This window comes from Aptenodytes patagonicus, chromosome 25 (assembly GCF_965638725.1).
Source record: "Aptenodytes patagonicus chromosome 25, bAptPat1.pri.cur, whole genome shotgun sequence".
Taxonomy (NCBI): Eukaryota; Metazoa; Chordata; class Aves; order Sphenisciformes; family Spheniscidae; genus Aptenodytes; species Aptenodytes patagonicus.
The window spans coordinates 4,168,063-4,193,759 of NC_134973.1; the positions used below are offsets into that span (position 1 = coordinate 4,168,063).

General features: G+C 48.8%; 1 protein-coding gene across 2 annotated transcripts in view; it reads left to right on the top strand.

Annotated features, from left to right (window-relative positions):
- Positions 1-25,697, top strand: part of ARHGEF18 (Rho/Rac guanine nucleotide exchange factor 18) — a 51,380-nt gene continuing 25,683 nt past the window's right edge. The window contains exons 1-11 of one of the 2 annotated variants that reach the window (XM_076359638.1): positions 1-76; positions 5,324-5,460; positions 5,950-6,449; positions 8,089-8,299; positions 9,676-9,790; positions 10,745-10,802; positions 11,017-11,061; positions 11,350-11,430; positions 11,821-11,926; positions 12,483-12,657; positions 24,719-24,786. In XM_076359638.1, coding sequence (XP_076215753.1) covers positions 1-76; positions 5,324-5,460; positions 5,950-6,449; positions 8,089-8,299; positions 9,676-9,790; positions 10,745-10,802; positions 11,017-11,061; positions 11,350-11,430; positions 11,821-11,926; positions 12,483-12,657; positions 24,719-24,786 — 1,572 coding nt within the window. Of the gene's footprint in view, positions 77-5,323; positions 5,461-5,949; positions 6,450-8,088; positions 8,300-9,675; positions 9,791-10,744; positions 10,803-11,016; positions 11,062-11,349; positions 11,431-11,820; positions 11,927-12,482; positions 12,658-18,399; positions 18,416-24,718; positions 24,787-25,697 lie in introns of those variants that run through there. The other variant, XM_076359637.1, reaches the window with a different exon arrangement.

The following is a 25,697-nucleotide window of genomic DNA, read 5'->3' on the forward strand; positions in this document are numbered from 1 at the left end:
ATGTCAGACTCCCTGCTCAACCACTCCTGGCCGTCGTTCTCGAGGCGCTGGAAGAAGAGATGGTCCTTTAAGCGAGGTAATGGCCTTTGCATAGGGAGAGCGGACTGAGCCGTGTGTCGGGAGCTGGGCTGCTGCAGGGCGGGCGGCAGAGCCTGTCCCGGACGAGCAGGTAGCAAAGAGCGCTGGGGTCCCCGGGCAGAGCTTGGTGTTGAGTGCACCCCGCTCCTCTCTGCAGGGGACACTGCATAAGTGTTGGTTATCGCTTTTCCTTCCGTTTCATCTTCTTTTCAAAGCACATTAATGCTTTTAGGAGCTGGGTAATGGGTTAAACATCAGCCTTCTGGTTTTGTAATAAATTTGTTTCATTGCTGCCAGTGAGCTGGAGGTCCCGGTGTTTGCAGACAGCTGTCTCTGCACGGCTGCCTGGCGAGGGCTGAGGCTTATGTCGAGAGTTTGGTGTTTGAGCAGATGCTGAGGAAAAGATTCCTCCAGTCTTTCAGAGAGGACTGACGAGCAGAGCCCTTGTGTTCGGAGCACAGTCTGAGCTGTGGCGGTTTGTGTGGCACCGGCTGAGCTTCACAGTGTCCGACAGCAAGGACGGGAAACGCCAGCTATGGTGTGAACTGGCCTCATTCCTGCATGCAGTGCCGTGACTTGGAAAGAGGGAAATGAGAGCCCCGGGAAGCGGGATGTTTGCAGTCCCAGAGGAGCTGGGCACTGCTGTCCTTGCCTGCAAACACTGCCTTCAGACTGATGCTTTCGGGTACCTTTATCAGTGGCATTAGAGCTCTTGACACTCTTTCTCCCTCATTATTCCTCCCCCCCCGCCCAGTTCTCTTCTGATGTGGATGTGCAGGAGACCAAGATACAAACTGAACAGTCAAAGGAAGGTTAATTCAGAGCAGGAGGCAGGGTCATGCAGGCTCTGATCTGCGGTGAGCCCCGAGCCCCGGCTAGGACACCCCACTCCAGCCTTACCAGTGCTGTGCCTGCTGGGGCTCACTGGGAAGGCTCAGGTGGGCTAGTTTCTCTAATAAATAAATCAGCCTTGCAGTGCTTGCAAGCACTGATTGCTTTGGAGAGTGTCTCGGTAGACTCCTCTCCCCCCAACATGTGCTCGCAGAGCAGTTTGTCCTGCTGGGGCTTCTGCTGTGGGGACAAAACATTCGGGTCTTGCTCAGCTCCTCTCCTGGCACTGGCTTCTGCACCGTGGCATTCGTTGGTCTGCGCGGGACCTTCCCTCAGTGCCCGGCAGAGTCACTGGAGGAAGCTGCACGGTGACTTTTGTGACTTGGAAAGTATCAGAGGGGCTGCAAATCCCTCTCAGCCCTGCCAAGACCCTTCAGCTGAGAGTGAGCTGAGGACCGTGCTGGCTCCCCACTCCCCTGGCTGTTCATGCCCAAAAACCAGGCCCCAAATGCAGCGATAAGACAGCCGCTCGCTGTACAGTATGTTACAGTGTTGGACAGCTTATCTTCTCCCCTCCTCCAGCCTGGGCCGCATGAGCCAATCCCCACCGCTGCCAACGGCCCATGATGTGGGGCCCAGACCAGGCAAAGGACTGCACTTCATCCGATTTTGGCACAGCAAGTTTAGCACTTGCTTTACGGACGTTTTACCCTATAGCTCTGGACACCCTGCAGGGCGGTACCTAAAGGGCAGCTGGTGCGGGGCCAGCAGGGCAGGAGCCAGGAGGAGACTGAATACTTTTTGTTTCTTGTCCATGATGCTCTCCGTCGTTTCCCCACAGTCTCTACCCCTGATTGCTGGGAAATGCCCAGACGCTCTGGTCTTTCCTTCCTCCTGGGATTGTTTCACGTAGCAGAACTGACTAGTGCCCTTGTCCCGCCACATTTGGTGTGGCCTTTCCCCAGTGGAAATGCAGAGAGTGTTTGATGCTTGGAGGATGTGGCCTGCATAGCGAGAGCTCGCATCCATGTTTCCTCTGATGTTTCCCCTGCCAGCGCCAGCCTGGCTCCAGGGTCACTCAGGGACCTGCAGCATCCTGCGCTGGGCAGTGGAGCAGGCAGGTGAGGACGGGCCACTGCTGGCAGAGCTTGTTCCAGCGCTGGCTGCTCTGGTGCTCTCTCCCACTGTGATACTTGCGGGTGCATCTCCAGTGACTGGCCCGTCCGAGGGAAATCAGCAGAGGCAGTTGCAGGAGGGAGGTTTCGACTGTAGGTCTGAAATGGAAGTATTTAAATCTTTGTTGGGCTCCCAGTGGCCTTGCACACAGTTACAGCAGCATGGAGTTTTCTTCCTTGAGACAAATCAACTCAGCTGGCTGATCCCACTGTCCCCACGGCATCAAAACCCCTGAGACCATCCCAGACTGTCACGTGCAGTGGACGCCTGTCACTACTTCCTTCCTCCCCACGCAGGAGCCCAGAGTCATCACGTTTCGCTTGCCGGGAAGCTCTGGCAAAGTGCAGCAGAGCCCTGCTCGTGTGCAGGGACCTGCCCGGCCCAGGCAGCGACGCTTCCTGCCCAGCTCTGCCCTGGGAATTCCTCTGATGAGGCTGATCCCTGCAGCAATAACCTTTTATGGTTCCCAGCCAGAGGCGAATTAAGCAACTGCAATACCTAATCTGCTTAATGTTCCCGTAAAGCAAACAGCGTATGTTCTTGAAAGTGTCATTTTGTCATCCCATTTCCAGCTTCAGCTGAGTAAAGGTGAACGCTGCTGTCTGCCGGTGCCTGGGGAGCTAAGATATCCGGTCCCCTTATCACCACACCGCAGCTAGACGGAGCATGGGTCCTTTCAAACAAGCTCAAGCGCAGAGTCCAGGAGACTCGAGAGGCTCCAGAGTTTGCCATACTTGCTGATACATGGGTGACCAGCTCGATCGTGGATGTAGGGATGTTCACAGCCCCTCAGACCTGCCTTCCTCCTGTGCATGCTCCACGCTGGTCTTACCTTGCTTGTCGCGCCAGAACCTGATGCTTGAAAGCGTTTTTCCCCCGTGAGCCCCTCCAAGCAGCCACCCTTGCCGAAAAGTCCACACAGCTCATCTCTATACATGGCGCCAGCCCAACATCAACCGACTGAGGCTGGGTTGATGCGGGGAGCCCTGAAATGTTGTGTCTGGTGCTCACACATTGCCTAAAATGGTCTCCCCATGGCTGGAGCCCCATGCACGCTGCGTGCTGCTGCCTAACAGCCACCGCCGCAAGTTCACCAGAGGCTGGCTGCAAAACTGATTTATCGCGTGTTGAACGGGAGTGTCTGAAGTCTCCGAGGAGGATATAAGTCGTTTGGTGGGCCTGGAGGGGGTCTGTTAACTGCAGCCTATGTCTTGGCCAAATCCTGAGACCTGCATGGCACAGGCAGAGCACAGGGAATATTTTCCAGGCCTCTGAGGAGCTGAGTCTGTTCCAGGGATCCACTTCAGAGCTGCAGGCTGGAGCCTGGTGCAGGCCCAGCGTAGCCTTGGCAGGACGGCCGGACCCTGCTTGGGAGGAAAAAACCTCTTTGTTTTAGCTAAACCTGCAGGCCAGGGCTCTGGCCTCTGTCAGGCCACAGCGCTTGTCAGCTCCTGCAGCTACATCCCTGCCGCCTCTTGGGGCTTTGCTGCTTTCTCTGTGGGTAGTTCGCTGCTGCAAGGGATGGCGAGGGCAGGGAATCTCCTTTTCCTTCCTTCCTTGGACTTGTATGAGGGGAAGCACCATTTGTCCTCGTCCCCCTGGGACCCTCACCACCACCTGGTTGCTCCCCTTGGGTCCATTCTACCTTAGCCTTCATCCCAGCCTGTTTTGGGGGTTCAGTGGCTTTTACTGCCCGCTGACATCTTCGGCTGCCCAGTTTCCTACAAGCTCGTGCAAAAACCTGCACTCGTTCAAATGTGTATTCACTTCAAGATGCTGATTTTTTGATTGCAAGCTGAATAGAGGCAATCCAGGTGCATCTGAGGAAAGCAAAAGGTGATGTTCAATAACTCACTGAACCTCTGCCAGTTTTACAGATAGAGCATTATAGATGTGGCTCAGGGACATCCTGGGCAGGAATTCGTCTATTAATTAAAAATGTCTTGTGAAGTAAATTCTACAGCCTTGCTAGAAAGCCTGTTTCAAATTTTCCCTGCTCTTATAGTTAGAAAACCCTTAATTAAAATAGTGCTTTCACAGAGTGTTTTCTTTCTATATTATTTATAGGCCTTCACTTGAAATTACTGCACACATTTAAACACACCAAACCCTCCTTGAAACAGAAAATCTGGCATCTGCAGTGTGCAGCAGGATCCAAGGAACAAACCTCCAAACTCTCCCTCACGTTTGCTGCCTTTTTCTAGTTGGCACCACGCATTGCGTAGCATTAAAACCTGCAGCAGGATGCAAGGTTTCCAAGAGGGTGTTTTTTAACAATACCTTCCTCATATTAATTTTTTTATACTTGGCTTTCCTGGAGTATGATGGGTTTCTAGCAGTTTCTTGCTGTTTTTTCCCATTGGCTAGATATGGCTGCTTACAGTCTCTTGCTATTGTTCTCTGCATCTTCAGAGATCCACCACTGTGCTTCAGCCAACAGCCTGGCTTTTTTCCATTCGCCTCAGCTGTATGTATCTCGAAGGAATAAAAGGCCTCCGTGAGTCATGCGATGGTTTAGAGATCGTGGCTAACATTTACAGTGTGTCTCGTTACATAGGAATGTGCTTCAGTCAGCTGGACGATGTATTGTACCATGAAGCACTTCCAGACCTTGTTTTTGTTCCTCAATGAGTTATCGGATGGTGTACACACACTCAGGTTCACACTCGCTTAGCACTCCTGCGTGGGGAAAATCCACGAGTGAGCCGGCACCAGGAGAATTATGCGCTCCCGCTATTGCTCTGCATATTCAGTGTTGTCTGGAATCACTAATGTGCCTCCAATTTGGCCTCCCAGTGGCATCCTTTATTCCTTACGGATGAAAATAAAATCACTGTCAGTATTTTTATTCACAGATTTCTGCTTTAAAGGTCCATAATATCAATAACAGCCATCAAAACATGCTTAACTCTTCTGTTTTACTGTGGAGCAGCCTCTGCAGCACAGGACATCCTACGAGTGTCTGGCTGGGATGGTGCAAGCCCGGTCTCTGCCCTTGCATGTGCCATGGCTCGAGGGATGAAGTTTCTGCTGTTAGGAGAACCCTACACCAGGTTCCCACAGGATCAAGGCTGCCGAGGTCCTGAGATTGCCTGGCAGTGCCTGTCTTCAAGGGGCGAGGGAGCAGAGGGCCATGTGGAGCATTTCAGTGCTGCCTGATGTCACCTCTGTGTGTGTGGCTGATTTTACATCCCTCCTGGCCATCTTCTCACATGCTGTGACCTTCTCTGTCTTGCAGGGTCCGACTGCAAGCCATGCTTAAGGGAATTCACTGACCACAGCACCCCTGCTTTGGAGTATCACAACCCAAAAAGCTTCCTCCCATCCCTGATTGCTGAGGATGACACCTTCTGCACCAGCATGGCTGAAGAAAAGGCAAGTGTCGTTTTTCCTTCCACTACCACTGTGCGAGGCAGGAGCCAGGGTCAGCAAACTGGGTGGTCAGCACCATATTCAGAGGGGCTGTGGTGCAATAAAGACCGGGGAAAGGGGTACTGATCCAGACTATCAAGGAATACAAGGTTATATTGCTTCTCCTGCTGGGAAAAAACATACATCTGTGCTTTGCATCGGCATTTGGGGGAATAAGGCACAGAGAGATCTCAGGGACTGGAGGAAGCCAAGCTGCTGGGGCTGGGGCAGGTCTGGCTGCGAGGTGCAGTAGGAGAGTGCTACTATTAGAAAGTCTGGTTTGAGAAGCCCAGCTGCAGGCCTGGCCCCGCTAGCTGCAGGTGGGCCGTTTGCCATGAGAAAGGAAAGCAAAGCCGCTTCAGCTCTGCACGGGAGGTGTCCCCTTCGCAGGATGTGTGCAAGGCTCTCAGATGGGATTTGTGCACTCAGGCTAAGCTGTCGCTGCCTTTGCAGGAGGACTCATCTTCCACAGAGCTGGATGTCCCAGCAGCGGACTTGCACAGCAGCATGGAGGATCTCCTCTCAGACTCTGCTCTCCATGGCACGGAGTATTACAGAGATCTGGGACTCCTGAGCCCACCAGTTGCCAAAACAGCGCCAGAGATGGCAGCACAGCCAGAACAAGCCACCCAGGCTGTGTCTGCCATTCGCTTTTTGGAAGAGAGACCAGGGGCTCTGAGCAAAATGTCTGTGGATGTTGCTTTTTCCAATCCCGTTTCCTGCTCGGTACGTTACGGCGAGGCTGACTGCCGCTTTCTGAACAAAGGCCGCATTTGCTCCTGTGCAGCAGTGTCGGAAGATGGTACCAGCTCTTCTGAGTGTCCTGCAGAGGCAGACAAAGAGCTGGAGCTGCAGGAGGCCACGGAGTCCTTCCCCACACTGGTGAGATCTATGTCTACCTCTCGGAGGCACAGCTGGGGGAGCCCTTTATCACCCGTGGACAGCAAGCGCAGGTAAAGCAGGATTGTGAGCAACATTTGTTATATACGGTACAATGATGCTGCGTGAGGCTGGAGCGATCACCCTGCCCTGAGCTCTAGCTGCTGCTGGGTGGTCTCCCTCCCTTGTCAGTATCTGCCAAAGCAGCTGGACGCCTACTGCTCATGTTGGGTGGGATGTGGAGGAACAGATGCTAGGGCAGCAAGAGGCTTTAATATCTCCTTGGCAGTAGGAAGACCGTCTTTTCCTGGTCTTGGGGCCGGGAGGAGGATCTCTCATCTGGGGAAAGCTCGTTTCTGTCTGGAGGGAACCTTGAACAGCATCAGCTGCCCTGATGGCCTCCATCCTCTGGCTCAAAGGGAACTTTGCCCACCCCAGAGGGATTAAGAGAGCTCTGTCAAAATCTTTTTCTTCCTGTCTGTGAGTCGGCTTGGTGGGGCCTGTGCCTGCTATCACCGCAGTGTCCTCCGGCCTTTTGTCCTCCGCGTGGCTGCAGAGGAGAGTGTATTTTGTAGCATGATGCCGAGCTCTGGCTGGGAGCGGTTTCCAGGCCTGGCATTACTGCCGTGCTGTGCTCCTGCCACATGAATGCCTTGGGCTCTGGGTTCCTACATGCGTGCTCTCCCTGCTGACAAATGTATTGATCTCCCGGATGACTGGGAGTTAGGTGTAAGCCAGCAGAACTATTTTTATCTCTCCTCCTTATAAGGTACCCTAAAATTATCTCAGCCTGAAATCTTGGCAGTTCTTTATCAAGCTCAGACTTTGGTTCTCAGACCTGTTGTTGTTCCATGTGCTGTGGATCATTCACAGTTTATGCTGTGTACAGGCACATGAGCAACGGCGGCACAGAGTGGCTGTCAGTGTCAGGGACTTGTTCGGTCCCCTCGCTGGGTGATTAAGCGTGTGTGAGCACGGGGCCAGGGAAGGGGAATACGCCCCACTGTCCCCTAAGCAAATGCTTCCTGAAGCCTGTGTCTGGCAGCAGGAATGAAGTGACAGTGATCTGCAGACAGAACCCATGCAGAGAGTAAGATTTTCCACCGAGCCCTATCCATCATTTTGCTCCTATGTTGTTGGCACTGCAACAGTACTTGGTGTTCAGGAAACCGTGGGGCACTGGGGTAGCTGGTCGATCCCTCATTTCCCAGAAAAGGATTTCTTTTTCCTTCCTCGAAGCTGGGCCCCAGTGGGAGCAGGATTTGTGACATGATGCCACAGTGATGATTTGCTAAACGACAACATCTGCCATTTCTAAATGCCCAGAGGGACTTCTCCTGGCAATGCAGCTAACAGGGCAGGAGCTCTCATGCAGGCGAGGCAGTCTGCTGTCTGGGTGGCTGCTCAGTCTCAGGGGTTGCTAAGAGATCAGCGAGAGCCATCCAGCACTAAACATCCCGGGTGACCAGGGAGCTCATGGACTCACTGATGGCAGCCAGAGAAGCTGTTTTTAACAGGCTCAGGACTTGGTGTCCAGGCTGACGCTTCAGGGCATTTCCTTTTCTATGTGCCTGCTGTGGTGACCCTCCTTGTTCCAGTTGCATGAGCTCTTTAGGACTGTCCACCCGAGGCTAGGACATTGCAGGGACTGTGCCGTGCCTGGCACAATGAGACAGGCCTGCTAAACTGCCTTGTTCCTCTTCCCTGAATTAGGTTCAGCCTGGACGCCACAGAGGTGGGCAGCGACCCAGAGCAGGAGGATGAGGAGAAGGGGAGCCAGTCCTGCCCTCAGCCTTGCGTGTCCCTTCAGCTGCCCAAAGGGGAACTGGAAACCTGGAGCAGCGGTGGGGGTGGCATGGTGATCAAAGTGGAGACAGAGCCGTTGCACCTGAACCTCACGGTCAGCCCTGGCTTGGAGGAGGAGGTGAGTGTGCAAGGGCTGTGTGCATATTGGCAGCAGGGCAAGCTGGGGGTGCAGAAGGCAACACACACAGATGTCAGCTGCAGGGTGGACTCCTTCGATGCCAGTGTTGAACCAGGTATGCCAGGAGGTCTGCAGGAATCTCAGCAAGGATAGGCTTTCTCTGCTCTGGGACGAACTGCCCCTTCTTGGAGGATAAAGGCCCTGGGAGCTGGCTGATGCACAGCCCTCTCTTCCCATATGTCTGGTTGGAGTTTCCCTTGCTGCAACCTGTGCCTGTTGCCTTTTGCCCTGTCACTGTGCACCTCTAAGAAGAGACTGGTTCCATCTTTTCTATACTCTATACTACCTCTGCTAGGTAGTTGAAGACAGCAGTGTGACACCCCCCTTTCACACTGCTTTCCTCTGGGGAAGTTCTTTGGATTCAGTTAATATTAAAAGGACAATTGTATCACAGTGCTACATGTCCTATAAAAGTGAGAAGTGCCTAAGAAGGTTTCGGCCAAGTGTCACTTGCTTCAGCCTCCCTGGAGCCAACACCTGAAGCCAACAAACAGCTGGGCCTCACGGTGTCCTGTCATCATAACCCTGACAAAATAAGAGAGGGAAGGGGTGAGGAGTCAGCCTGTTCCCAGTGATATCATAGAATCATCGAATGGTTTGGGTTGGAAGGGACCTCTAAAGGCCATCTAGTCCAACCCCCCTGCCGTGGGCAGGGACATCTTCAACTAGGTCAGGTTGCTCAGAGCCCCGTCCAGCCTGACCTGGAATGTTTCCAGGGATGGGGCATCCACCACCTCTCTGGGCAACCTGTGCCAGTGCCTCACCACCCTCAGCGTAAAAAATTTCTTCCTTCTATCTAGTCTAAATCTACCCCCCTTTAGTTTAAAGCCATTCCCCCTTGTCCTGTCGCAACAGGCCCTGCTAAAAAGTCTGCCGCCATCTTTTTTAGAAGCCCCCTTTAAGCACTGATAGGCTGCAATAAGGCCTCCCCGAAGCCTTCTCTTCTCTAGGCTGAAGAACCCCAACTCTCTCAGCCTTTCTTCATAGGAGAGGTGTTCCATCCCCCTGATCATTTTCATGGCCCTCCTCTGGACCCGCTCCAACAGCCCCATGTCTTTCTTATGCTGAGGGCTCTTGGGTCTTGACCTAATCCTGTGCTCTGATATACCACAGGTATCAAACCACGCAGCAAGGGAATCTGCCCTGGGGCTCCCAGGGTGGGCACGCAGGGTAGGAGGCTGTGGGAAGGCAGGGATGATCGTTGGTGCTAAAGTCGAGATTCCCTGCCTTGCACCTTGCCAGCCACGCTGTGCCCTGATGGAGGCTCCCTTGGTGCACAAACAACCAAACATGTCCATGACTTTTTACTTCTCCAGGAATGTGGCAGCAATGGGAAGAGACTGAGGTTGAAGTCTGTCCCATCAGTCTGCGAGACAGTTGCCTCCCCTCAGACACCTTGCAGTTTTGACCCTTCTCTTCCAGCTGTGGAAGGTTGGTATAGACTATATATATGGCATTAAATGAGTTCAAGGTGTTTGTGATTAAGAAGATTAAACACTGGAGATATAGCCTCTGCAAGCCTAAGCATCCTTTGCCCTTCCCTTCTACGTGGTCCCAGGAGCTCCTGAAAATAAAAAGTCAAGCTGACTTTGAGTCTGATCCTGGCTAACAGTGTAGTCTAAGTGCAGACATGCCCGTCCCCAGTGACACATTGCCATAGAACCTCTCTGTGGCTGGTGCATTGGTCACTCCCTACTCACGCAAGGCAAAGATGGTATCCCAGGAACAAAAGGCACTGCTTCATCTGCCTGGGTTTAAATGTGCCCTTCCACCAGTACCCCAAAGAATGGGGCAAACATGGTCTGTGTGCAGGCCCCTGCTGACAGCAGTGCCCTTAACTAACCCACCGTGCCCAGCTGGCAGGGGAGCAGGCTTTGGGACAAGGCTGCCAGGTTCTGGTTTCTGTGCTGAAAGCCGAAGAGCCTTAGAAAAACAGGGGCACTCTAGCTCCTGTAAACTTAATTTTGGCCTTCTCTGTGCTGCTGGAATCCATTAACCTCTCCCACCTGTCAGAACTGCCCAGGAGCAAAATGTAGAGACTTGTTAAGAGCACAGCCTGGGAAGTGGAGGGGAAGCTGGCTGTCATGGGGAGGGTCTCTGGGGTGGTATCAGCTCCTACCCTCTAGCTGCAAGCAGGATCCTCAGAAATTAATGTAATACAGACTGGAGAAGGGAGGGGTAACGCAGAAAAGTGATGGAGCCTTCCCCTCCCTCACAGAAATGCAGTGCAGCCTTTTCCTCCCTAACTGCTCCCAGCACTTTTCCCTCCCCGTTAAAGGCAGAGTGGGAGCCCAGCAAGATTAACGGGGTCCAATCGCATAGCTTGCAACATGGTGTTCTGCAAAGGCAAACCAGGATCCCTGCTGAGAGTGTTTTGTGTTCCAGGTGTTGAACCCCCTGCTCTGGAGATGCTGGAGAAGGACCACGTGTCCCCAGACCACGTGTAGGTATTGTCAGTGCTGCCTGTTTTGAGATGGCTGGGATTCTTGAGTATATCTGAGCTACTGGAGATGCAATGGCAAAGGAGATTCCACTCCATGCTGGGGCACAGCTGAGTAGTTGGTCGTAAACCAGCGCCTGATGCTTTGTGGGGTGCAGAATGTCTTTGCAAGGACATTTTCTAATCTCTCGCTTTTCTTCTGCCCCATCCCTGGTAGGCTAATTGTCCAGCAGGTACTTCAGGAGCTGAAACAATATCATGGGTAAGTGTGTCTGGGAGAGGGATGTGGGTGGGGAGGTCATGGGTCTGCCTAGGACCCACCTGGCAAATGACACTTGGTCCCCTGAGGGGCAAATCCCCAAGGTACCAGAATCACTGTATTCTTCTAGTGAAACTAGGGTAGAATTGCAAGGAGAAGTAGCATTTCACGTGCCTGTTCTGTAATTCTAAACATGTTCCTGCCCCGTCTCCAAAGATGAGCCTTTCCGCTGACCCAAAAGTTCTGCTCTTGTATTCTTTGCTGTGTGTCTGATGTCTTCTCCCTGCACAGGGCAAAGCAGAGAGCTTGTGTGCAAGAAGGCAGCGATTCTTCCCAGCAGAACCTCACATGGTTTGAGTTCCTGTCTAATGAGTAAGTGAGACGGACGGTAACCCACACACTTTGTGTTCCCAGAGCAGACTGATTTCGAGCCCCCCCTCCATCTAAGCTCTACTGCCCTGCTAATACTGTGTGCAGGAGACTGGTATCTGCAGTGGTTCAGCCAGGATCGGGGCCTCGTTGTGCATGGCACTGAACAAAAACACAGAGGCAGCCAGAACTCACACAAATGATTTGACAGTTCAGCTCCTTATTTGCAGGTGTCCCATTAATAAATGACGTGACTGATGCCGAACCAGATCCTCCGGGAGATGGAAAGCTCTGAGATGGGGTCCTAAAGTAATGCTTCAGATGAACTCCATCTTGCGCTGTGCTCGGCCAGTTAACTTCCCCTTAGTTAAGATGTTTTCGGTCTTGTTTCAGAAATGAAGACAGTGAAAAGAGTGATAAAGCAGAGAAAGGCACGAAGGTGATGCGACGTTTGAGTTCCCTGCGGAGCCGAGTCACCGGATCCTGGCAGAAGGATAAGGTGAGGGAGAGATGCTGAATTTGTGGAAGGAATTGTTGAATTCTTCAAGTAGAAAAGGGGATCTGGCCCCAGGGATGAGTCAGTTGGATTGGTTTTGGATGGCTGAGGCCTCTACATTGGCCAGCAGATGCACTGTGGCCCCTAACGTCATGCACTGGACAGAGTGATCCCTGACTTTCAGCCCACCTTGCTCCAGGGCATGTTCTGGCTGCTCTCATGCTGTCTTAGCATGAGTTGTGCAGACCAGGAGAGAGTGCTTTGGCTGGGTGACTGCCTGGATCACCCGCTGTGGCAAGGAGGAGAGCCTGCAGAGGCACAGCCACGTGCTGCAGTGCTGTGTCCTGCCCTTCATCGCGCATGACCCTAGCCTAGAGGGGCTGGCCCGAGCCTTAGGAAGGCATTTGGGAAAAGCACTACCGTCCCAAAGGTTCAGGCACAAAGGTGCCCACTGTACTTGCTGCACATCAGCTTTCTGCGTGCTCGTTTTTACCAGGGGGAAAGGAATGCGTGGGCAGTGCGAGGCCTGTAACGGAGCTGTGTTTTTCTCTCCTTCCAGGGTAAGAACAAAGAGCAGCCAAGAGAGAGAGAAAAGGAGAAAGAGACAAAGGAGCCAAAAGAGAGGTGGAAAGAGATCAATAGGCACCAGCTTGTGCCAGGGGTTTTCTCCAGTTGCACCAGCTGCTCACTGTGTGCCAAACCTCTTGTGAATAAAAGTGGTCTGCAGTGCCTGAGTGAGTATGGCTGTCGCTGCCTGGCTCTGACCCAGCCTGGCTGTAACCCGCTCCCCCAGCCTCCCCTCCGGCCCAGGCCAGCCATTCCTCTGCTTAAATCAGCCTCATGGATTGCTTCACTTTTCTGCCTGGCTTGACTGTACCCCACCATCCTGCTTGGCCTGGATTGGTTGCTTCTCCAGATAGTCTCAATGATCTCTAAATCCTGCCTGGCAATAGTTTATCCTCGTTTTCTTTGGCCGCTTGACCATTTCCTGTCCCTTTCCCCCAAGGAATTTTCTAGGTCAACTTTTCCTTTAATAATTTTTTTCGCAAAACTCTGCTTTGCCCAAGCAAATATCCATGCTGCCTGAGCGAAGCTGGATCTTTTAGGCTCTTTTTCACAGATGCAGTGATGTCTCAGCCTAGCATCTGCCCTATGAACGGGCACAGGGATTTCTAGAGCATCCAAAACTTTATTAACTAACACAACGGTCAAATGGTGCCTCCCAGAACCTGCATGGGTGTGACTGTTGCTTTCAGATGTAAGTAGTGCACAGGAATGGCAGCTGCTCCTTCGCCGGTGTGCGTGGGACTCTGTCCTCCCACTGCTTTCACTGTGGCATTGCTGCATGGCTTTGGCTGATGGACAAACCCTGTCCCTCCTCTTTGGGGCAGGTACGCAGGGCACTGAAGAACATTTTAATTCCCAAGGGGTTGTCTGTGGGCAGAGAAAATTTTCTGGAAATGAGAGAATTGCCCTCTTTCTCTACCCTGTATCCTCAAGCAATGCTCGCTCTCCAGTAAGGGTCTCTCAGAGGCTCTTAAGGTCAGTAAAACCTTCCTGGGGCATAAACGAACTGGCTGCCCTTGGACATGCGCTGTGAGAAATGTATTTTCCCTTCAGGGCAGCTGGAGAGAAACTGAAAAGGACCACAGGCCCGGCTGTTAGTGAACATTTTTCAGGTGTCACAGCAAAAAGTAGGAAGCAGGGAGCTGAATACGAGCAAGTGCTTTGTGGATATTTAGAGAGAACCCAAATATTATGAGAGGAGGCAGAGTTATGCCTTGTCATTCCTGTCTGAGGAACCTCCTAGCAGAGGCTCTTTGCAGTCCTGCATGCTGCTTTACAAAAAATATCTGAACCCGAGAGGATACGGACAGTCCTTGATCCCCCGTGCACCAAGAGCGTGGAGCCATGCTCTGTATGGTCTTGGGAACTCTGAGGTCATTGCCGGTGTGAGTGATTCTCTTCTGGACAACTGCTTTAGAGATCTGTGATCTGAGTGCAAGGGGTTGGAGCTAGCTGTTGAAACGGGTGTATGGCTCGGCATATCGTTTTCCATCATAACTGTGTGGGGATTGGACATGTTATAGTAACTTTTACCCTGTTTCTCAGTCCTTCCATGAGGAATCTGTGTTCTTGAGTCTTGCTAACATTCAGGAGAAAAACTCCAAGGTGGCTGGGGAACTGGCAGGTGTTTGGGACTCTGTGACATCTCCTTTGGCTTTCTGGGCTGCTCAGGGATACGCTGCCCAGGCTAACACGGGCAGCAGGGTAGCAGAGCTCGGTTTTGCGTGTTCCCTTTGCGGTGGTTTGAACTGAGGCTGAACAATTGGGCAGGGTTCTGAGATGTTCATTAAAATTAACAGCCTGTCTGTGGTCAGATCTGGATTGGGACTTGCTGTGTGACAGCTGTTAGCCTGAGAGTGCCTATATTTGGATTATGCCGAGCTGAAACCTTTGCAAGCTGCTTCTGGGCGGCAGAGTTGATAGTTGATATCACTAGTTCCCGTTATTGCAGCTAGAAGCAGTGCATGGTCTCCTGACAAGTCACTGATAGGGCTTTTGAAAAGCAAGCTTCGAGGCCACCGTGTAGCCAGAGGGGCATGCCTACTTTTCAGAAGTGCAAGCTGCTCTGTCAGGGCTGTAGTTGCTGCCAGGATCTGAGGATATTTGGCTGCTCCTCTTGTTTTCTCATAATGAACTCACACTTCACCATCTATACGCTTTGGCCCTCGGCCAGCCTGGGTCCATCTCATGGTCAGGTGCGAGTGTTTATTTTATCTCCATGGTATTTTTAACTGCAGCACCACCAGGTGGTAGAAAACAAAACAGGCTAATCGAAAGAAAAGACAAGAAAAGATGGTGGTTAAAGAAAGGGATGAGCTGAAGCCAGGGGGAGGAAGGATGGCGAAATGCTTAGGAAGTCTGAGGTCTTTTCACTGTCCTGTGGACACAAAAAGTCCAGTGGCTACCACGACTGTGATGAAATAGAGGAGTGAGAGCTCTTCTTATTAGAGAAAGTAACTGCAGGAGGAATTCTGCTTTTAATTCAGAGCAAGGAATCGTCGTTCTGCTAGAAACACGCACGTGAGCTGTGAAGAAGGCAGGCAGCCCGGGTGGCCCTGTACACAGTAACTTGTTTCTCTCTCCCACCTGATTCCTCCCATCTATCCTGACACCATGCAGTACAAAGTCTCCCAGGGAAGGAGGCTGTGGTGTGTGTCGAGAGTGTAGATGCAGGAGAGTTTCTGCAGCTCCAGTTTCAGAGTCTCACAGATGTGATGTTAGGAGTCTAGCAGGGACGAAAAACAAAGAGGAACGTTTGCTGTCACTGGGATCTTGACAACAGTGGCCACCCAAACTTTGCTGTTACATAAACTTTGAGCTGTGAGTCTCTAGGTTTATTGTTCACCTGGAAATGGAGAAAGCTCCTTTTGAGCCTTTGCTGTCAAGGGTGGAAAAGGTTCTGTGCCTAAATTAATCCTCTCTTGTAAACAAGCTTCCAGAGTTTATGCAACAGGAGTTAGATGAGTCCCAGGAAAGCCCTGACAGTAGGAGAGCTCTCCAAGCAGGCTGTGCCATGGAGGCGAGCCAAGGATATGCCGTGGAATATGGATGGCAGGAGGATTGCTTCCCTCCGAGCGACTTGAGCTTGGGCACTGGGGTAGAGGTGAGTCTTCTACATCATCTTTAGTTGAGAGTTACACCTCTATTATTTTATGGGAAAGATAGAGCCCTAGCCCCCGTAGGGAGGTCAGATCGACCATCTTCTTCAAAAGGAAACCTATAGCTGCAACCAAAGCGTTCGGTAGGCTGCAGACAAATTCCTCTTCTTTAAGAGAAGGTGCTCAGTAATCTTCCTGAATAATACAGGCTGTGCTGGACATCAGACTGTCCACCTGTCCTAGCCTGACCCTTGCTGGCCGCTTCGGTATACAGGCTGATTTATAAGAAATTGTTGTAACAACTAGTCTCCAGGACTTACTTAAGGCACATTATGAAAGAGGTTTGGAGAGCCGTTTCCTTTCTCACAACGGTTCTGCGGGTAAATGGAGGACATGGGTCTCTGCAGTTTGTCAGGCAAACATCCTCCACCCATGCTTTTTTAATCTGTAAGGAAGAGAGGCCAGAATGGCTCTTGGTTTGGACTTGAAATGCGATGTGTGAAATTCACCTCTCACTCGGCACTTGTGCCTGCACGCTTTGGCTTGTAGGATTCCTAGTGCAGCACCAATAAGCTAATACGGGAAGGATAGTTTTGGTTTATAGTAAGGAGGAATTACTTGATTCTCTATCCTGAAATTTCTGCTCATAGCCCACACAGAGTCCTGAGAAATCTGAAAAGCAGCAGGCAACCTAAAACTCTGCATTTCTGGAGAGAGACACAGCCGCCAAAAAGCTTCTATTTTGGTGGAAAAAGGAGGTTTGGCTGCTGTAACGCAATGACAGTGATAAATGGACTGGGAGTCCCACTTGGAATAAATGATTACTGACAGGAGTCCAAATAAAACAGGCGAAACCAGAGCGACTGCAATAGGCTGTGGGTTAATGCGGTTATAAGCCAATGAAGCAGGATCTAAAGCAAATGTGAAAGCGGTCTGCAGCGCTAGTTTCAGAGGAAACACTGACTGAGCTATGAGTCCGCTGACATAGAGCTGGCTCTACCGAACTCTAGAGGTTTTAGAAAAGGAAGCTGAAGAATATACTATTCTCAGCGCTTCTCCTTTTCTGCTTTTCACTTTTGTTTCATATCTGAGCAGTATTGCCTTCATCTGGAACATCTCCAAGGTGCTGCTCCTTGCATTCCCTGATAAAACCTCGGGATCTTGTACACTTGGCCTAACAAATGCATAAGGCTGCGTGACAGTCATCTACCTGCAACTCATTCAGTAAGAAATCTTTTGTTATTATAGAATTATACAGGATTAGAAAGTCAGTGCTATTCTCTTCTTTGCAATCCAAACCTTAGCTCTAAGCTACGGAGTCTTTCACCTGGTTGCTGTGCCAGATTTTGCAGATTTTGTGGAGATGCCCTGAGGCCAGCCACACAAGCACAGCACATTCTCTCCATGACAGCTGTAGTTGGGCAATCTGCAATGCTTTACTTTTATATTATAGCGAAGCACAAAGTTTGAAGCGTCTAAGGATTAATCTGTCACCAAGTGACAGCCAGCCGTTTACCCCCAAACCACTTTATTTAATGATTATTTCTCTGTAGTGCTGAGAAAACGACTGGGACCTTATTGTACTTAGTCCTGTACAGAAGCAGCACAAAAGGAAAAAAAAAAAGCTTGCAACTGTAAGATGAAGAGAAAGAATAAAATCGATTAAACAGGTGGCAGTGTGGAAACAAGAGACAATATTGGTCCCATGGTAGTCTAGGATTTCAGTACATTTCCAGCCCAAATGGTGGCAGGTTCTTTCAAAGCAGCGTGGGAAAGCTGTAGGGCGGATTTTTGACAGGGAAGTTTGTTTTGTAATCATGTATGTTGCATTTTCAAGCTCAACAGGCAACTTGGATGTGCGTGATTTAAAATATGACAAACTTGCGATGGAGATCAGTCTTGTAAATCCTCAGAGTGAATCATAGATCAGGAGGTAAGGCTAGGTCATGAGCTCTTCTAATTTTTCCTCCCTGCAGAAAGTACTTCAGCAGCCTGGCGCTATACGAGGTCAAACCTTACTGGTGTCAGGGAAAAGGTGGTTTTTCCAGCAAGCGATTTAGTTATACAAGTCAGTGCATGAATCTGCTGATAGCGAAGGGAATTCCCCTTTGCTTTTGCTGTTTGTCTGCACAGGGGTCATTTGCGGAGGCCCGGGTAGGCACTGGCAGTCACGGGGTGGATAAGGAAGCCAGCGCCGGGCACCCCCAACCTCGCCTTGGCAGGAGCGGCCGTAAACACTTCAGCAGGTTTTGAACGGCAAATCCCACCAGGCTTTCAATAACGAATTATGTATTTAGAGTAAGTCCCGGCGCTGGGCAAACACACGAACTGCCATGTTAAAGCCGTCACTCGGGATGCTACATCCCATCCGTTAAGGGCCTGTTTAGTCTTCGCTCCTGCCGCTGCCAGGCGCCGATGGACGGCAGAGTCCCCTGCCGATCCACCCCCCCCCCCCCCGTGGTGCGGGATGTTTACATCCTCCGGCTGGGGCAGGGGAGAGGCCGGAGCGGTGCTCGGGGCGGGCGGCCTGGGACCCTCGTCAGGGAGAGGCCTGGCGGCTCTTGACTCCGTCCGCCTCTCCCGTCCCGGGAGCGGGCTGAGGAGAAAGCGCGGGCCGGGGGCGGCCGTGCCCTCCCTGAGGGGAGAGCGCGGGCCGGGGGGGCCGCGCGCTCCCCGAGGGGAAAGGGACCCTCCCCTCGGGCGGGCCGCGGCGCGCAGGCGCGCACCCTCCTCGCCCTTTTGCTTCCGGAACACGGGGGCGTTTCCTGTTGCTGTGGCGGCGGCTCCCGGGACTGAGAGTGCAACCGGCGGCTCCCCGGGGAGTCCGGTAAGAGACCGGGCTGTCAGCGCGCCCGTCGGCGCCCCGAGCCTCGGCCCCCGGCTCCCCGCGGCGCCAATCCCTCCCGGCCTTAGCGAGCCCTCCCGGCACCGGGACCCCCCCCCCTCCCCAGGGCAATGGGAGGCCGCGGCCCGGTGACCGTCGTCGTCCCCGTCCCCCGCACACACACCCCCCCACACCCCGGTCCTTGTGGCGGGGCAGCGCTGCTCCCGGGGCTTCGCAGTGCCCGCGCTGAGGGGGTTTTCAGCGGGGAGCTGTGGGGGGAGCCTGCCCGCCGGCCGCCGCCGCCTAGCAACGTCCCGCAGCGGGCAGTTACACAACGCCGGCCTCCTCCGGCAGCGCGGAGGAGATCCAGAGTTTGGCCAGGGCAGCGGGTTTATCTTCCCTTTCGTGACAAATCCTGCAGGGTTTATAGCCGTCCCAACGTTAGCAGCTCAAGGCTTAATCTGGGGGGCAGGACGTAGCCTGTGAAGATCCAGTCTTTCTCTTTTAGGGGGTAAAGAAGGAGATAAAATATTACTTTGCGCACGTTAGGGAGGCGAGCTGATGTAGCCTGATGTGAAAGCGGTTCGCTTTACGCCACAGCTTGAGTCTGAGCATCCTTATGCTTGTGATAACGAAGTCCTGCATCTTGTCTTCTTGGTTGCTCACACACGTAGTACTAGTGCTGGGGCTGCAGCAGTGAGAAAAGTCCGGGATGTACATAAAAAGACCTTAAATGCGTTAGGAGAAAAAAAAATAGTGAAAACTTTCCTTACGCACAGTTGTGATGAGTGACCTGTTTTAAATATTCCACAGCCCTGGCATATTAGGGAGAGGAGCGGGAGATAATATCAGATTGTAGGCTTAGCTTGTACGTGCTGGAAAGGAAACCCTGGTAGGAGCGGTGACGGATTTTGGAGGAGGTGGGGAGAAACAGGCAGTGATTCAAACAGAAATAGCTTTCTGAATGTTTCTGCTATTGTATTTGGTTTTGCTGCTCTAATAAATAAGCAAAATTTCTGAATGCTGTTAGAAGATTTTGTGCTGTGATTTTGTTACTGTAGTATCTGTGTGTCTTCTATGTAAAACCAAGAGAAGAAACGGCTGCTTCTCAGTTCCTTCCCTCTCCCTTCTTAAGAGAGAGTTTTGTAGGTGGCTTTTTTATTTGGTACTTTTTTGTTAATTTATAAAGCTATAAGGTAATAGTTAGTTTCTCTTTCGTATGATAAAAAAATAAACCCATGAAATATGGCTCTCAAACAGGAGCCATCAGACATTGTGTGTTGTAGTTCCACCTAATGTTTACCTATGAAATATTTTAAATACCTTTTATGATTGTCATAGTTGCTGCTTCAGTCCTGTAGCGTTCCCATAGAATGGGGGAAGGGTTCAGCGTGAGAGAATTGAAATGGTACTCGTATTTCTTTTAGGATAATATGCTAATTTTACTTTGCATTGTTTAAAAAAAGAAACATCAGTTGTTCATTTGTTCTGGTTTGGGTTTCTGTGTTTAAAGAAAACCCCAAGCCCACCAGAACTTGCAGTGTTGGGAATGATGCAACCCCACCCCCTCATCCGTCTATCTGATATTTTGACGATAAAACCAGATACAGTGAGAAAGTAATTACAGGTTGTTTTTGGAGACAAAGAGGAATGCTTTAACGGGGACGCTGAAACTTGATAATTTAGTGGTGTTGCTCTCTCGCGTGGAGTGTCTCTATTTCAGAAAGTGAAGTATCTCATCACCCTGCACCCTTCCAGTTTTTGGTTTCCGCCTCTATGCAGTTGGGTGAGTTAGCAAAACAAGTAAACACCGGTCACCAAAGCCACTAGGACAAAGTTAAATCTGTTCTGAGTTCCTGAAGATACCTGACCTGGATTTACCGCATACAGAAACTTCTTCGTGTTCCAGTGAAACTCCTCCTCTTTCCTGAGGAGATTTATCACGAAGTCACTCAGCTTTTTCTGGAATGCTGTAGTTGTTTGAAATGTTTCTCAGTCGTCGTGTTGTGTATCTTTATGTATAAATTCAGATTTTATATTCTGTATTAATCATTTACGTGCAAGTTGTTCAGAACTAAAAGTTCTGATTGTCAGTTCAAGAGAGAGGAATTATCTTGTGTGGTGTAAGGGTGAGTAAAGAGAGAAGAGATTCTCTTTGGTTGCTGAAGCATCAGACGTTTGAAAACAGAAAAATTACTGATTTCACAAGAAAACTATTTTGTCCACAGCTCTCTTCAGCTGGTTGGATTTAATAGGTGGTGAGTATATTCTTAGCATTAGAATAGTGCTTGAACTCCTTGTATCATTAGAATCACTGTTAAAAGGTGTCCCTGTCTGAACTTAGCTGTTTTAAAGTTGTGTTGGTTTTGGGTTTGTTTGTTTGTTTGTTTTTAATCTGCCATTTAAAAAATGCCAAAAACCCATGTGCTTGAGCAAAAAAAAGTCAGGAGTTCAATTTTTGATTAATCACAGCATATCTGACTGTTAGTTGTAGTTTTTGGCAAATGGCCTTTTAAGAGTTATTTTATTGGGCAGTACCGTTCCAGACCAAAGGTCAGGGTCATAATACTCATAATATCTGGTGAGTCATAGATTTGTCCTGGAATCCAATTCTGGAAGACATTTATAGGACATTGCCAGTGTCTCATCCACTGGAAGGTATGACAGCTGGGGGAGAAAATGTATTCGCCTGCCCTTTTTCAGCTGGGTTCGTTGCCCTCTTGCATGCTGTGAATCAGGGTTATGCTTTTGGGCATTGTAATGTGTTGTCCAATAAAATGCTCTTAAGTTGTAAATTGGTTTCTGTGAGCCTTTGGGAAAGCATCTCATTAATAAGGGAAGATTTTTATTATGCCAGATATTAATTTCATTACCCTCAATCGTGAACAGAATCTTTTGTGATGTTTATGAGCCTCTTGGTCTTAAGTATTTCTTTGCTGGATGAGGCCCCTGTTTCAGTCTATCAACGAGCAGTAGGTCATCCCTGGCACTGGCCCATGCAAAATGCTTCAGAGGCAGTGACAGTCCGTGCAGTAAGCAAATGTGGGATAATGTGATGCTCCCAAAATTCTCAGTCTTAATTCCAAAACTGTTGATTTAAGCCCAGAAGCAACGATGGTGGGTTTGTTTAGTTTCCATGCAATGTGTGGTATCGATTGTTGTTGTACCTTTAGCTCTAGTAGTGGTGGTCCTGTCCCCATCCAGTCGAGGTAACCCAAATCCTTGCACCTTCTAGGTGCGTAGGCAGCTTAACTGGTGTTCTCAGCACTAGCCAGAGCTACGGCCCTTCTGCATAGTCTGTGTTCAAATGAAATCCTTTGGAGGATCTGTTTTTCCCTGCCAAATTAATCTTCCTGCAGTTCCAGTGAGTGATTGAGGGATGAGAAGATGGGGAAGAGGAAGGGAAGAGCCTGGGTGGCAGTCCTCTGAGTTTTTAGTTCTGTCTTTCTCGGGAATACCTTCTGTGCCTCGCCAGTTTGAGAAGAGCTTGCCGACATAACTGTCCGTTTCATTTTTGTACCTTCCCAAATTCTTGATCTGAATAAGACCAAATGCCACCAGTTACTGATGGTACATGTAAAAATATTTTTCTTTGTGAGTTTTGAATTTACCAATGCTCCTTTTCTTTGGATGGTCTCTGTGGTGAGTTGGGTTTTTTCCCCCTCTTATGATAAAGGGAAAAAAACCCTCCCATCTGTGTTTTCTAAGGTTAGATATCTATTATTTCTGTACACCTGTAATGACCCTTCATATTTATCTCTGCTCTTAAATATCAGTCTCAGTTGGTGCAGGTTCCTGTCACTTCTTCACTATCCTTTGTCCCTCGTTCTTCTCTCTGCCGTTTTCTTGACCCCTGCAGTTCTCTAACACCCTGTTCAGAGAGGCTGTCCAGAAGAATAAAGAATGCAGAGAGAATCTTACATGCAGAAAAAGGAAATCAAATTCACTAGCATTTGAATGCTTGTTCTCATCCTTAATTGGAGTGTACTTGGTTCAGCACTGTCTGCAAAAGTGTGTTGAATAGAGAAAGCTGGAGCACATTTTATAAAATTAAGGATGCTTATAAAATAGTCTGATTCTTCTGTCAGTTTTCAAAATTCTCTTCTGTTATGTGGGCAAAAATAATGCCACTTGGAAAGCATTAAGTTAATTGCATTTCAAATAGTCTCTTAGAGGATCAAGCCCTTGGATTCACCTGCAGTTTTCTGAGGCTTTTCTGTAGCATTTTCCTGTTTTCTAGTATATTCTCTCCTCTTGTGTAAAGAGTGTTTCAGCAGCATAGGAAACTAACACACAGCACTATTAGATATGTCAACTGATTAAGTGAAAAATATCTACCAAGAGTGATATAAGCTGTTATCTTTAACAGAGCAAGTGCATGGTTTTAAAATTGAAATATATTTTTCGGTTGACATTCCTTTTACAGTTAACTTAACAAGGTACCCAAGCTTTTGAAGTAGAATTGGTCCTACTAATCATTAATAGGAAAAGAATTATCGAATGTAATCACTGAAGATATGTAAATGTCAGGGAATATGAATGTCTAGTTAAAGTTTGAGGAAATGTTTATAGATTACTGTATTACACAATTCTAGATGAATGAAGTGGCTTTCAAGAGAAGAGGCGATGTCGCGGGGCTGTGTGGCGGGGCAGTGGCTGTATGAACACTTCCCTCCATCTGTGTGCCTGCTCTGCCCTGAAGGGAACCCATCTGTAAGCTAGACTTGAATCCAACCCAGCCTGACGTCACAGAGAATTTTTTTCTGTTTCCTTTTGTGTGGTGATTTTTGTCCTACAGTTCGCTCCTTTGTCTTGGGAGGAAAGGGGTTTCCATTGTCAACTAGTTGTTTGTTGTTGTGGCTTGTCTTTTAACAAGCTCTTCATTTTCTGGTGATAGATGGAGGCCTTATCAGTGCTGAAATAATATATTTGTTACACTCTACATAGTTTTAGCAAGCGAATAATTTTGATACTTTTTTATCATACATTTGCAGAGGCACATACATTTGAAATTAGATATAGTGCCTTTTGTTTTGTTGCATGGGGTACAGTATTGGTAGAAATATCACGAATTAGAGAGAAGTTACAGGAGGTGATTATTTTTGTGGAATTTTTTTGTGTGGCAGGCACTCAAAGTGCCCTTCTGCTCTTATTATTCTTCTCTTATTTCCAACACTTGTGGAAGTTGCGTAACATGTAAGCATCCTTTGGGTCTGTGCACTCAGTCTTTCTCTCAGTCTTGTTTTTATATCTTTATTAATTTATTTGTGTTTAAGGCCAAGTAAGCATTTTGCTCCTGTTCTCAGAGTTTTACTGTAATTATGGAAAACACTTAAAAGTGAGCATTTCTCTACATTAGCCAGGACCCTTAAAGCAGATTACCAGTCTTGGCGCCAGGCGCGGGTGATAGTTCTGTTTGGGTGAAGAGACCTTAAATAGTTTTTTCTCTGTGCTTTAAAAATAAACAGGATTTTCTCTAGCAGATATGGTGTTCATCTTCCCAGTTTTGTTCTATTTCTCTTTTAACAGGCATGCCTGAAATATATCAGAAGAAACAAATCCTGGTTTCCTTTACTGTCTGAGTTGCTGGTGTCCTGCTTCTGCTTTTGATGAAGGATCTTATTTTATAGATGGGCAGAAAGACTGTAGAAAATATTTGACGCTACCAGTTGTCATCCTGTTTTCTCAAGCAGTAGTTATTATAAGGAAAAAAAGAGATTGGATGTTACTGTACTATTAATGGGTTTAGGCCTTTTGGGTGAGAGAGGGCTGCTTTAGTTCCTTTATCTGGAAACATTTCCTTTGTGAAGCTAGAAAGGTGGTAATGCTCTGATGGTGATAATGCTCTGATGAATCTGTGGTGCGTTTTGAACTTTACTGTAGTTACTTCAGCTCCTACTAATACTCTGTGCAGAAAGGCAGCTATTCCTATGGAGCCAAAAAAATTGTTGCCTTCTTGAATGGTACCAATTTTGAATTGTGAGACATGGAAATAACCTTTGCAAAGATGAGGAAAGCAGTGCTCTGGTTGAGTGGAGATTAGGCATAACACTGTTAGTGCATTCAGTAGTATCTCTTTGTGCTTGCATGTGTGAATTGCATTATCAATGATTCTGAGTCTTACTGAAAAAGCTTGAGTATTTGGCATAAAATCAAGCACAGAACATGCACAACAAGTTTGCTAGCTGAAACACCTGAGCTTACTTGCATCTCTTCCAAAATTAAGATCTTTTATGTGCCACTCTTCCTTTCCCTAGATGGGAATGACAAGAATAATTTAAGGCTTTGTTTATGTGTGTGTTTCAGATTGTGCAGTGAATGTCCATAAGAACTGCAAGAGTTTACTGGCTGAATGCAGCAGCATCAGACCCAAGGTGGGTTTTAAAATTTGTTCTTCTTTTATAATAACAGTGCTTGACATAGTAAGTTTAATTTAGTGCGAGCGTTTTAATTTACATCCGTACAGAGTCGTGCCCCACATCTTCAAGACATCGAAAAGTTATTAACTTGTCATTGTAGTAATTTATGACAATGTATATAGGGAAAATAAAGTGAAACGTTTTATTGCTGTACTGAAAATTACTTACCATTGCTTGTGTCTGTCAGAACCGTGACTAACCCTTATAAGAATGCTCATCACTCTTTTTGGGAACATAATTGAGTTGTATGGTACCACTGAATTTTATGCCGCTGTATTTTAATAGGTTGTGCCATCTCAAAGCTGATGGAAGAGTGTGAGGGGTGGAGGGGAATTTGGTTATAACAGTTACGTATTATTTATAAGCTGAGCAATGCAGAATAAGCGATTTCATTTTTGAACTGTGATGAACTTTATACCTTGCTAAGCTGTTCATTTTTTATCTGTGTCACTGTGGTGCCTGTGATTGCATGTAAGGTCACAGGTTGGTTTCAGGTAGCTGTCTATCTGTCGGTCTTTTTATTCTGGTATTGGTTTTGAAAATCATTTCTTCCTCCTTATAACTAATTATACTTGAGGGAGTTTTAGTTTGTTTTAACCTGCAAGTGTTGATGATTTCAGAGACTGATAGCAGATTAGGGAGTACTATGAGGGGGAAAAGAGAGAGCAGAACAGCTCAAACCTGGGCAATTAGAGAAAGTGCTTTCAGCTGTTGGTGATTTAGAATGTAACTCTTCTGAGGGCAGAAATGTTCTCGTGCGGTTTTTGATATATACTTCTAAACTTATCGAGGCGTTGCGCATTTTCCTTTTAAACCTAAAAATTCACTTGCTCTGATGCTTTCATTTCCACTCTTTACCGTCTCCC